This window comes from Mirounga leonina, unplaced genomic scaffold, assembly GCF_011800145.1.
Source record: "Mirounga leonina isolate KUSES-001 unplaced genomic scaffold, KU_Mleo_1.0 Mir_126, whole genome shotgun sequence".
Lineage (NCBI taxonomy): Eukaryota > Metazoa > Chordata > Mammalia > Carnivora > Phocidae > Mirounga > Mirounga leonina.
The window spans coordinates 5,974,262-5,987,766 of record NW_023270314.1 but is presented as its reverse complement, the minus strand read 5'-3'; the positions used below and the strand labels follow the sequence as shown (position 1 = coordinate 5,987,766).

At 37.4% G+C, this 13,505-nt stretch overlaps 1 protein-coding gene and 1 long non-coding RNA gene across 7 annotated transcripts in view; both read right to left on the bottom strand.

Moving 5' to 3' along the window:
- Window positions 1-13,505, bottom strand: part of OSBPL8 (oxysterol binding protein like 8) — a 159,495-nt gene that overhangs the window by 87,270 nt on the left and 58,720 nt on the right. For 3 of the 6 annotated variants that reach the window (XM_035002092.1, XM_035002094.1, XM_035002096.1), the window contains one exon: window positions 4,653-4,691. The exons of the other annotated variants lie outside the window; for them this stretch is intronic. In XM_035002092.1, the coding sequence (XP_034857983.1) occupies window positions 4,653-4,691 (39 nt within the window). The remainder of the gene's footprint in view (window positions 1-4,652; window positions 4,692-13,505) is intronic. 6 annotated transcript variants of the gene reach the window in all.
- LOC118008545 lies at window positions 6,618-8,089 on the bottom strand. Its single transcript, XR_004678712.1, has 2 exons — window positions 7,037-8,089; window positions 6,618-6,977 (listed from the first exon to the last, which is right to left on the bottom strand). It is a non-coding gene; the product is annotated as an uncharacterized LOC118008545 (long non-coding RNA).

Genomic DNA, 13,505 nt, shown 5'->3' with positions numbered 1-13,505 from the left:
AGTTACAACAAAAACAAAAAATTCCCACTGATTACATTACTGCTTGCTTTTTATTTAAAGGGAATGAGGAATCTTAATTACCTGTGACCAAAAAGAAAGGTTGTTTGTTTTGCCTCCTTCGGAAAAATCTTGGTCCTGTTGCTTCCCTAATGCTCAAAATTGAGTTTTAATTCCTTTAAAGGTATTTGCTCTAGTCATTTTTCTGTAGTTGCCCATTCTATAAACTGATTTCAGCTTCACAAACTAAAAAAATACAGCTGTAATGACAATGAACTAATTGTGCTCAAGTCCTTATTACTGATGGCCATGTTACCACAACTAGCAAACAGGTGGGAAAAGATCGAAGTATTTGTGGTAGGAGACCTCTACAAAAGGCTCCAGTGATCCCCATGTCTTTGTGTATAATCCCCTCTCTTTGAGTATTCTGGACTCACTGAATCACTTCTAATAAACAGAATATGGCAGAAGTGAACAGATATCACTTCCAAGATTACACAGTAAAAAGACTATGAGCTCCATCTTATTTATAGTCTCTTGCTCTCCCTAGGGAAAGCCAACTGTAGAGTCATGAGGCAGCCTTGTAGGTAGGCCCATGAGCTGAAGGAATGATGTCTGTCAATAACTACTACTTGAGTTTGTAAATAAATCTCCTGCCTTGGCCCTCTTTGCCCTCCCATCCACCCAATCAAGCTTTCAGATGAGACTGCAGCACACACCCTCCCCAGTAGCTTGACTGCAACCATTTGAGAGATTTTGAGCCAGAGACATCTCATAAACTGCTCTTGGATTCCTGACCCACAGAAATTATAAAATAACAAATACTTGTTGTTTTATACCACTTAATTTTTGGATAATTTGTTATGTACCAATAAATAACTAATATGATACTGGAAAATGGAAAAGAAGGAAAGTGACAGAGTCAACCATGGTAAACTTGACAAATATTTCATAGACATTCTCTAAAAATACCTTTTTATATTGATATGAATAATTTCCCTAGATTTACCAGTAAATCTGAATTTCTTGAAGGAGAACAATAGTTCTAACCATATATGCACAGTTGGGACTATTTAATTTCAGAAGGGCCAGTCATTTTTGAAGGTTTTTTAGTTGGTCTTCTATTTAGGATAAACGATTAAGTTCACTTTCATCACACATATTCTCAAATTTTGTTAATTAACAGCATTATATCAACTTCTTTGCAGCTGTACTCCTTGCATGTTTGCTCCCAAAAAATAATCCCTAGCATATACAGCAACTTCTGATATTTGTTTCAAATTATGCTTCCAACAGTATAACTTCAAGCATGTTTGTCATATAAATCTGATTGTATTAATCTAATTTTTTTCATATTGAGACACTGAAGAATCAAAATAAACACTATTCATGTCACTGATTGATCCATCCAAATATTTATGAGTACCTACTATATGGACAGGTATCATTTCAGGCACCAAGGGATATAGCAGTGAACAAAAAAGACAAAAATTTTGCCTTTTGTGGTAGTCATGTTCAATGGAAGAGATGAACAATAACATACTGAACAAGTAAAAATTTGCTGCATATTATATAGTATAAATACTGAGGAAAAAATAAGCCGAGAATGAGGACACATAAAAGGTTAAGGAAGAGGGAGTTATACTTTAAGACAGGGTGGCCTAAGAAGACTTCGCTACAGAATTGACTGAATAAAATGAGGAAGTTTACCATAAGGACATGAAAGGGAAGAGTATTCTAGGCAGAGGGAGGAACAAGTGTAGAGAGGAGGATTGGGATGGGAGCAAGTCTGGAGGGCTTGCAGGATAGTAAAAAGTCCAGAGAGGCTGGAATACAGTACAAGTAGGAGAGTAGTAGGAAATGAAGTCAAAGAAGTAAATGGGTGCCAGATTATAGGACCTAGTCAGGACTTTGGCTTTATTCTGAATGAGATGGGGAGCCACTGGATTTCTGAGAAAAGGAGTGACATTATCTGATTACGTTTTAACAGGGTTGTTCTGGCTGCTATGTTGAGAGTGGACTAGAGGGACAGGAGTATAATCAGTTAGGGAGTTACTGTAATAATCTAGGGGAGAGATGAAGACTTGGACCCAGGTGGTAGCAGTGAGGGTGAGAGGAAGTAGTTGAGTTCTGAATATATTTTAAAAGTAGATCCAACAGGATTTCCAAACAGACCAAGTATGAAGTTTTGTTTGGTTTAAAAAAAAGAGGAATCAAAATGATAAATGTGTTGGGATCTGAGCATCTGAAAGGATGAAACTGCATTGTCTGAGATGGAAAAGACAATGAGAGGGGTTAGTTTACAGAAAAAAACAGAAGTACTAAGTTTGAGATAGGTTAGGTTTGAATTGTCTCTTAGACATCCACGTCAAAATGTCAAGTAGGCAACTGGACATACACACCTGTACAGAGAAAGGTTCAGGTTGCTAAGAAACAGTATAAATTATGGTATGTGACAGGGTATATGATCTGAATGGCTAATCACAGGAGACTAAAAAATGCAACAGAATAAAAGAATAGGCATCAGAAAACATACATTATAATGGAACAACAGAACTAAGAATTAAGCTGAAACACTCTAAATAAAAGTGAAAATACAATAAAAAAATAAGTAAGACTTCAGACACCTTCCCCAGAACGTTGTGGATAAAAGGCATTTAACTGGGATACAAGTGAAATTATCATCCCAGAGTTGACTGTAAGTAATGCCAATGGGAAATGGGATATAAGTAATTGAAGATTATATATTAATTTTACCAAGTAACTTGTATCACTTGTGTGCATGGCTAAATTGCATACTACACTTCTTACTTTTACTGCTTTTAGGACCTGGGCCTAATTTGCACAGTTCCATGTGGTATAACACATGAATAAAGACAATGTGAAATTATTGATGTGGAAACATTCTACACAAGTATCTTGTAAGATAGTTTAAAAAACAAAAAGCTAACCAACTCTTCTTGGCTTTTGTTAGAGAACCAAAATACTACTAGAAACTCAAAGAATCCAGGAACTTTACCTCAGCTTGTTCAAAAAAAGACCATTAAAGATATGATGGAAACATTTTCTCTAACTGAATAACATCATATTTATCATTATCCCTTCAAAAATGTCCACACAGTCATTTCAACAATAAACAGATTCTCTATTTTGGCAGAAAGTATGGGATGAAAGTGATAAAATAATAGCAACATGCCTAGAGTTTTCCTATTTATTATTAATTAGTATACTATTAACTATTTTAACTAAAAGCATGAAATATAGCCATTACCTAAATCTTTACTGAATTTAGTCTACAAATCTCAGGATAAGAGCATATGCAAAAATGGGATTTTATTTAATCTACTTCTAAATATTTGTCACACCATCTATAACTAGCAAAAAACTCGCCAACTTTCAGAAGTGTAAAGGAATAGGTAGAAGTTCAAAATCACACCCTTCATCCTGGGAAACCCCTTAGTCATAAGCAATTCAGGATAGATGACCACCTTATAACACAGAAACAATCCTGTAAGAGCTATAGCTCGATTCCATTGCCTTAAGCACAGCACCTCACTCTTAACATACATATCGATTTGACTTCAGCCATCTTCTGAGCTTAAGCCAAAGCACAAACAGCTTTGATACAACTTGAAAATAAAGTTTCAAGCAAGTTGCACCTCTTCCCCCATCATAGTTGATCAAGTTGTATTCATAGAAGCAATCCTTCTGCAGCTGGTTCTCAGAAGCCACAATCTGGAAGGAGGATTATATAAAACATCCCAAGAGTGCTCTATTTAGTGTTATCTTTGGCCCTTAGAGTAAGAGTCTTCAGTGAGAGATCTAAAACACATCTGAGATTTGTTTGTTCTTCCTACAGGAGTCCTCTTTCTACATTCAACTGAACTTTTCATATTTTTGCAATCAACTGCAAAACACACATTGTGTACATTTATCCCTCAGTTTTACAGGAGATATTTTACGGAAATATTTTTCTAGGAACTAGAGTTTATCACTGTTAGAGAATATTAACTGGCCTGCCAGGCAGTTATTTTAAAATAACCTAATCAGACTTTTGATTCAGCAAATGCACTTCTAGGAATGTACACTAAAGTGATCATCCAAAATAGATGTGTCCATAGATATTTATCACATCACTTACAGTAATCTAAAACAGTAATTATTAAACAATACATTCATACAATGAAATACTATGTAGCCGTTAAAGTTTTTTTTCCCACTGACTGAACATCATTCATTATACATTGACTTTTAAAAATAGGGTATAAAAAGTTTGTATGACTCCATTTTTATAAAATTCCATATGTAAGATATATACATATGAAGAAACTTAGTAAAGAGGCCACCAGAATATTAAAAGTGGTTGCCTCTAGAAGGTAGAATTTTATTTATTATATTTTCTGTATTATTTAAATACGCCCCCATTGGTATGCATTATTTTTACAGTAAAAAAAAAAAAATTAAATCCATTCACATGTTGGAAAAAGTGAAAACATTTTTAAAGTGACCTTTTCAATCTACATGAGTTACTTAGTATAATGACATAATCATCTATGATAAAATACAGTGAAAAATAGATTTTAAGAATCCAACTCGAAATCCTCAAAAAATACAAAAATGTTAACATTCCAAACATAGCACCATATATTACTCACTGTCTCTTGAACTTCAGCAACTTCTGAATATGGCAAGATCTAAAAAAAAAACAAATTTTCTCAGGAGTGATTTAATGTCAAATACTTGAATTTGAATTTAGAGAGCACCCAGTGTATAAATAAATTAAGTGGTGCATTAATCTTTTAAGAAGCAGCAAAAAAAAAAAAAAGTGCAATAATATGTTTACAGTGGAAACTAAATCCTTTCCAAAAAAAAAAAAAAAAACCAACAAAAATCTCTGAGGCTTTGGGAAATTCCAGTATATCTGCCAATCTGTGAAGTCCTCTCTGGCATGCTCTGAGGCTTTTTCACAGTTCTTATCCTCCCTGCATGTATTTAATTCTCAGTCTTTTCCCCATGTAAACTTTCTCCTCTCTTGGTTTCTAAAGTACTCTACTCCTCTGGCTTCCCTTCTCCTGTTTTCCTGGCTCCACTCTGTCTTCTCATTCAGTAAGTGAGTGGCCATAACCAGCACTCAGTCCTCAACTGTTTTGTTTTTTTCCTCTATCTGCTCCTTTCCTGCAGATTGCATTCATGCTCAAGGCATATCTATTGTCTCTATTCAGACAACTTCCAAGTCCTACCCTATCTCCAAAACTTCACTCCAAAACATTGCTACCTGTATGTTCAGACATTACTGCAAATTAACTTCTGGTTCTAAAATTCTCTAAACAAAGGAAGGGCTCTAAGCTGGCTTTAGAAAGTATCTTTAAGTCAGAAACAGCACTCAGTAGCTTCTCGCAGAAACCAGGTTCCATGGCAATTTGCCCAAGTCTTTCAATGGTAGCTTCTTTCTTTCACTCAGACCTAAACCCTTGAGTCATCTGAGACTCTTTCCCCTCAAAATCTCATGAAGTCATTAAGTTCTGATGATTTTTACATAGACAATGTCTACCCCACATCTGGTCCTTTCTTTCAATTCTCATTAATACTATTACCTAGGCCAGACCCACATCACCTCATTTCTCATCTCCCTTTCAATAGATGTTCCTGCATTAAGTCTCACCTCACTCATTCATTTACTCTGCTAGGTACTGGAATTCAAAAACACAATAAAGACCTGGTCCCTACTGCCAACAAGATGACCATATATTAGGGGTGCCTGGGTGGCTCAGTCATTAAGCGCCTGCCTTCGGTTCAGGTCATGATCCCAGGGTCCTGGGATCGAGCCCCGCATCGGACTCCCTGCTCAGCGGGAAGCCTGCTTCTCCCTCTCCCACTCCCCCTGCTTGTGCTCCCTCTCTCGCTGTGTCTCTCTGTCAAATAAACAAATAAAATCTTAAAAAAAAAAAAAAAAAGATGAGGGGCGCCGGGGTGGCTCAGTTGGTTAAGCGACTGCCTTCAGCTCAGGTCATGATCCCAGGGTCCTGGGATCGAGTCCCGCATCGGGCTCCCTGCTCTGCGGGGAGCCTGCTTCTCCCTCTCCCACTCCCCCTGCTTGTGTTTCCTCTCTCGCTGTGTCTCTCTCTGTCAAGTAAATAAATAAAATCTTAAAAAAAAAAAAAAAAAAGATGACCATATATTACTGTGTGTAGTGTATAGTAATTTATGTGACATTGAGGTAAATTATCTCATCTACCCAGTATTAGTCATTCTTCAAGCTAGCGCCATCATTAGCAAGTTATTGAACTCTGAGATTTTCTTCTCTGTGAATATGTAATTATAAATGTTACAACTTTCCAGAATCATTGTGAGGCTTAATAATAGTTTACATGGGGCCCCTGAGTGGATCAATTGGTTAAGCAACTGCCTTCGGCTCAGGTCATGATCCTGGAGTCCTGGGATTGAGTCCCACATCCGGCTCCCTGCTCAGCGGGCAGTCTGCTTCTCCCTCTGACCCTCCCCCCTCTCATGTCTCTCTCTCTTTTTCTCAAATAAATAAAATCTTTTAAAAAATTTTTTTAAAAATAGTTTACATGAGTGGTACAGTTTACATGAGTGTACTTTATAGATTTTTTAAAAAGCAGTATGTAGACATAAGGCAGGATTACTTAGGGATGCAACAAATGACAAAGACTAAGAAAAAAAACCAAGAACTTAATTTACCAAATTAATTCCATAAACTATCACATTGGCCATGTTACTCCTCCACTTAAAAACATTTGATAGTACCCATTCTTTGGAAAATAAGCCTTAAACCCTGATATTTAAATTGTCTACAGCACGGACCAATTATTCATGCCACAGAGGTGTTCTGATCCCCCATGAGATAGCTCTGAAACTTACCTAAATTCTCTGTCTAGTAAAATTGATTGCGCTCAGAGTGATCTGCAATTTTCTCCTTCTTTCTGCTTCCCTATTCAATAGCTTGAAAGTTCCCTGACCTGAAAGGCTCAACTCAAATTGCCAATTCTGCTACCACAGTTCAAGATAAAACTCTGACTTCCTAACATCAGTTCTTTGGTAATACATAATCAGTTGTCTCAAAGTATCTTCTCTATTGCTATCACAAATAAGTAAAAAATGAATTTTTATTTAACTTTTCCCTAATATTATAATGATCTAGTACACTATCAAACAGAACTTCTTCAATGATAGAAATAGTTTATATCTACACTATCCAAAAGAGTAGCTACTAACTACGTGTAGCTGTTAAATTCTTGAAATGTGGCTAAACAGAGGAGCTGAATTTATTTAATTTAAATGTAAATTAGTCATAAGTGGCTATACTATTAGACATTTCAAGTCTAGCCAACCTCACCTTTCCCAGCTAAACCTAACTGACCACTCTTTAGGACTGGCCACCACTGATCACTCCTTTTCTCAAAACTCTCTCCCCTTCCCCAGTTAACAAGCTATTTTCTCTCCTTTCTCTTCTTCCCTCTCATTGCTTGGCTCCCTTCCCCCTCTGCCCCTGAACGCCAGGTTGCATCCTAGAATCTCCTTTGTCCCCATTCAACATGATTTCCCCAGTGATTCCATTGACTTAATTTTTAAATGGGCTCTATTCACTAACAACTCCCCAAATTAGTTTCCCACCTTAATCTCTCCCGAGCTCCAGCTCCCTAAAGGATTCCCAATCACCCTCCTGCTGCACTCATTCTTCTTATCTCAGATAAAATATCACATCTTCGATGAGGGATTTCCTGACCTCTCACACCAGGTAAAACAAAGGGATACTACATCTGTGTTGTCACTGCATCCTTCTATCAGGCAGAACTGAGGGGAGAGCCCACAAAGTTCAATGCACTCCTAGGGACAGTGCCCCTGCACACCATTTTCCTGACTGAGGAGGTGAAAGACCCCTAACTCACCTTCCCCACAAACCTCAACACTTATAGCCTAACCACCACAGTCTGCCTAATAGACCTGCAAGCTCCACACTGGCTCTTATCCTTTAGGACTCTGTTCAAAAGTAACTTCATCAGGGGTGCCTGGGTAGCTCAGTTAAGCATCAGACTCTTGATTTCAGCTCAGGTTATGATCTCAGGGTCATGAGATGGAGCCCCACATGGGGCTCTATGCTGGGCATGGAGCCTGCTTAAGATTCTCTCTCTTGGGGCGCCTGGGTGGCTCAGTTGGTTTCAGTGTCTGCCTTGGGCTCAGATCATGATCTCGGTCCTGGGATTGAGCCCGACACAGTAGGGAGTCTGCTTCTCCTTCTCCTACACTTCTGTTTGTGCACTCTCTAATAAATAAAATCTTAAAAAAAAAAAAAAAAAATTTCTCCCCATCTCCCCCCCCCCCCACTCTAAAAAAAAAAAAAGTAACCATCAGAAGACTTCCACAGTATTCCCAGAAAATAGCAACACCCATCCCCTATTCTGGATTCTCTATCCATCTTACCCTGCTTTATTTTTCATCACAACAATCACCACTTAACAGTATATACTTATGACTTTTTTGTCTTCCTCCACTGGAATGTTAGCTCTACTGAAGTAGGAACTTAGTTTGTTTTGGTCACTGTTGTATCCCTTAAGACTAGAACAGAGCCTGGCACATAGTAGGCAATCAACAAATATTGAATGACAAATGCATGAATGAAAAAAAGGTTTAGTCATTATTATAACTCTAATACGTAGCAAAGAATTTCTTACGTGTAATTCGCTGAGTTCCTGTTTATGAAATGAATTGGTTTAAATTCTCTAACAGCAAAAAAAAAGTCTTACCCATCTTTGTATTTTCCAAACCTTAACATTCTGCATGCTTAACATAGATACACAAAGAACTAATATGGACTTGAATTCTGAAATCTGAGTTCTAAGCCTGCTTAAGCTCTCTCAGTATTCCCTGGGTAAACCTGAATAAATATCTTGAATTTAGCTTTTTTATTTACTCATAAGATCTGTTATAGTCCTAAAATTCTGTTATAATAACAATTCAACATAGAAAATTACCTCAATACCTGAGAACATCTTTAGTTGTAATGTAAAGCATATTCATATTTTCTTCCACTATTAGTCTCTGGCTATCATATGCCCAAATTCCTTTGTTAGAAATTCCCCCATCATTTTTCTTAAATAATTCTGTCCTTCACAAATAACACTGCTACAGATTCACCACCTGTTTTGGTAAGGGAGCCTAAGTTATATTTCTTCTGGTAATGGTGGTCTCTTGCCATGACGACAACAACTTCCTTCATCAAGAACTTCATATACAAGGGAAGTTCAAAATCAATTGTCAGTTGTAACTAATGTCATGCATCTGGTGAGACTGCTGGTGAAGTCTGTGGTTATAAAACAAGAAAAAAGTGAACTGTCCATTAAAAGAATTAAACCTTGGCCTTTGACCTCATTAACATTCTCCTCTATATCTGACCTAACTATCTTTAGTCACCCGATAAGCATAACAGAAACCATGTAATCACATCACAACCATGCCAGGTTAGATATGACAACTGATTCTAGGAGACTGCTCATATACAAAAATATTTCAGTGTATGATGCTTAATCTTATGACCTACTTAAATAACTTTGATATTCAGTCTGAAATAAGAGTTTATGTTACTTGGAATTTGATTTTGGCCAATTCCTTACACAGTTAATAAGCCCACATTCTATACTGAATCCTGACCAGGATCTGAATTAAGACATAAGGACTGTACAACAAATACCTTCTTTCCTTCTAGAGTTCTATTTCTAACAAATCACTGATTAGCATATCATGTTCAGTATCAAGCCACAGGAAAGACTGCTAATATTATGGAAACATCAACTTCCATGACTCATAATATCTACCACACATAAAAATGCAGTTAGCAACTGTTCAACTATATACTGCCTAAACGCTGAAATATTCACCCCAGATAGAAAAATCAAAATTAGTTATGGGAGAACAAAGTTTTGAGTTAAATAAAATAGATCATGTATCACATATTTTTCAAAGTACACATTATACTAGGTAATGCACATAAAAATTTTAAAAGGCTGGGTATGACATAGATCAATTTATAATATAAAAACATTAGCCTTTACATTCAATGACTAGAATAACAAAATTAGAGTACGTGTATTTAAATCCTAACATGGCCCACTGATTAGCTATGTGATCTTAGAAAAATTACTCTCTGAGAGTCTCGGGTTCTTCATCTCTAAAAACAGAGTAATACCTACCCCACAGTATTATGGAGATTAAATGAGAAAGTATGTGAGACAAGAGCCGAGATCACAACACATATTAAGTGTGCAAGTTTTTTTGTTTTTTGTTTTTTCCTCTCCATACTATTAACCCAAATATGGAAAGTGCAAATTCTAAAGATCTAGGGAAAAAAACAAAATCCAAAAGGGGCATATTTTCTATTCAGCTGTTACTACCCTATAGGTTTTAACTGCCTTCTACCTAGATTACACAACGGCATGCTACCTTGTTCCCTGGGCTAATCGCCTCTATTTCTATAGTTCTCAACTTTGGCCATGCATTAAAATCACCTGGGAGACTTTTAAAAAGTATTGATGTCTGCACCTCACCCTCTGAGACTCTAATTCAATTGAACAGTGGTGCAACCTGGGCACTGGGATTTTTCAAGACACCTCAGAGGGGGCGCCTGGGTGGCTCAGTTGGTTAAGCGACTGCCTTCGGCTCAGGTCATGATCCTGGAGTCCCGGGATCGAGTCCCGCATCAGGCTCCCTGCTCGGCAGGGAGTCTGCTTCTCCCTCTGACCCTCCTCCCTCTCATGCTCTCTGTCTCTCATTCTCTCTCTCTCAAATAAATAAATAAAATCTTTAAAAAAAAAAAAAAAAGACACCTCAGAGATAGCTCTATAATGTTCATCTGGTTGTCCCCACAATATTCCATAATTCTGCCAAAATCATTTTCCCAACTCTCAACAGGTTGTTTCTTGGCTCCAAAAAAACAAGAACAAAAAATTCAACAGTTTGACATTACCTTAAAAACAAAAATTTCAAATTATAAAAATAGTATTCAAGGATCTGTATATTCTGATTCTAACTTGGTTGAGACGTAGTATAGGAAAATAATTAAAACTTGGGCTACGGAGCCAAAATGTATCCCAGTTCTGCCACTTACTAGTTGTATGACCCTGAGCAACTTATCATTTCTGTGTTCTCTTCTATTAAATGAGGGTAATAATACTATCTTATAAGATTATTAGACAATTACATGAGTTTCCCTCAAAAGCACTTAGAATAGCTTCTGGCACGTGACAGAAATTTAACAAATGTTAGTTGCTATTCATTTCTTATAGTTTTATTTTCTTGGGGAAAAAAAAGACTTTTTATTTATTTATTTGAGAGAGAGAGCACAAGCAGAGGGGTAGAGGCAGAGGGAGAAGCAGGCTCCCTGCTAAGCAGGGAGCCCAATGCAGGACTCAATCCCAGGACCTGGGATCATGACCTAAGCCGAAGGCAGACACTTAACTGACTGAGCCACCCAGGCGCCCCATCTTATAGTTTTATTTTCTTCCAAACAAGCAGCAAACCATATTGTCTGTGAGACCTAAAATCAAGTGTAAGGTACCATGCGCATAGATGAGCTCTATGAAGATAGGTTAGTTTTCTAAACTCGATAAACGTTTGACCAAAAGTAAAATTAAATTTTATGGGGGCGCCTGGGTGGCTCAGTCATTAAGCGTCTGCCTTCGGCTCAGGTCATGATCCCAGGGTCCTGGGATCAAGTCCCACATCAGGCTCCCTGCTCAGCGGGAGGCCTGCTTCTTCCTCTCTCACTCCCCCTGCTTGTGTTCCCTCTCTCGTTGTCTCTCCGTCAAATAAATAAATAAATTAAATCTTTAAAAAAAAAAAAATTTGTGTACACACACACATAAATTCATTTCCTCTCCCATGCTTTTTTTTTTTTTTTTTTTGCACACCATTGCTGTTGTTTTCACCATATTAAACTTAAGGTGACTTCTGAAGTAGTCTTAAGTTAATGAAAACCTACTAATGTGATCTGAGGTCTGGATAAAAATCTCTTAATTGCTCTATTCTCTTAAATAGCTGAACAGGTAGAGATTTTCTTGAACTTTTAATCAAATTTTATCTTCATGTATCTCTAACATGCTAAAATTCTAATCCTTCACATTCTAATCTGAGATTTGATAGGACTCATTTTATTTTCTAAAAAAACAAGAAGAAATTTAAGATTCTTAATGGACATAATTTTAATTAAAAGTTAAATGTAGAGGGGCACCTGGGTGGCTTAGTCTGTTAAGAGACTGCCTTCTGCTCAGGTCATGAACCTGGGGTCCTGGGATGGAGCCCCATGTGGGGCTCCCTGCCGAGTGGGAAGTCTGCTTCTCCCTCTGCACTTCCCACTGCTCATGCACTCGCATGTGCTCTCAAATAAATAAATAAAATCTTAAAAAATGAAGTTAAATGTAGAGCAGTGGCTTTAATGATATTCTGCTTATAAAAGCACCTGCATGTCTTAAAACTTAGGAGAAATAGCAAGTAAAAACATTCATGAAAAATCTTCAATCCATACTTTTAAAAACAATGATTGCAGTATTTATGGATATTAAAAGAAATAATAAAATTTTGAAGCCAGTTTTTGGCTTCAAAGTCTAGTTTAGCAAAACAAATAGCTTTCTATTGGATAAATGACATAATCTATTTACTTGGGAGTTAACGGCCTAGTAGAACTTGGAGTAGAACTTGGGAGTTCTACTTTTGATGTTTATACTATGGGCATGTCAAGCTGCCAAAGATCTTAATAGGAATAAACTGTTAAACACCACCTCAGCCATTCTACACAGAGAAAACACAAAGCCAAAAGGAAAGTAACCAATTTCTTTTAAAAATGGGAACTGAGTTATTTACCAGTGAAATAATTAATACTCTCCCTGAACCTATCTTTTTTTTTTTTTCTTAAAGATTTTATTTATTTATTTGACAGAGAGAGAGAGTGAAAGAGGGAACACAAGCAGGGGGAGGAGGAGAGGGAGAAGCAGGCTTCCCGCTGAGCAGGGAGCCTGATGCGGGGCTCGATCTCAGGACCCTGGGATCATGACCTGAGCCGAAGGCAGATGCTTAACGACTGAGCCACCCAGGCGCCCCTCCCTGAACCTATCTTTAAAGATGGGTGGATGGCAAGCAACCTTAGACCAGGAAGAGAGTATAGTACCACAGATGGAGGAAAGGGCTGAGGGTAGGAGGGAGGGTTGGAAGTCATCTTTCTGTGCCCTTTTTTTCTCAGTGATACTGGACAATCATTGCCCACCCTGTCTTCACTACCAAGGTAGAACATGATTTAATACCAACTAGAAACATTAAACATGGTTCTAAACACTTTGTTTTTAAACTGTAGGTGGCTCAGTCGGTTAAGCATCCGACTCTTCATCTCAGCTCAGGTCTTGATCTCAGGGTTGTGAGTTCAAGTCCCACACTGGGCTCCACTACTTAAAAATGAATAGAATAGAATAGAATAGAATAGAATAGAATAGAATAGAATAGAA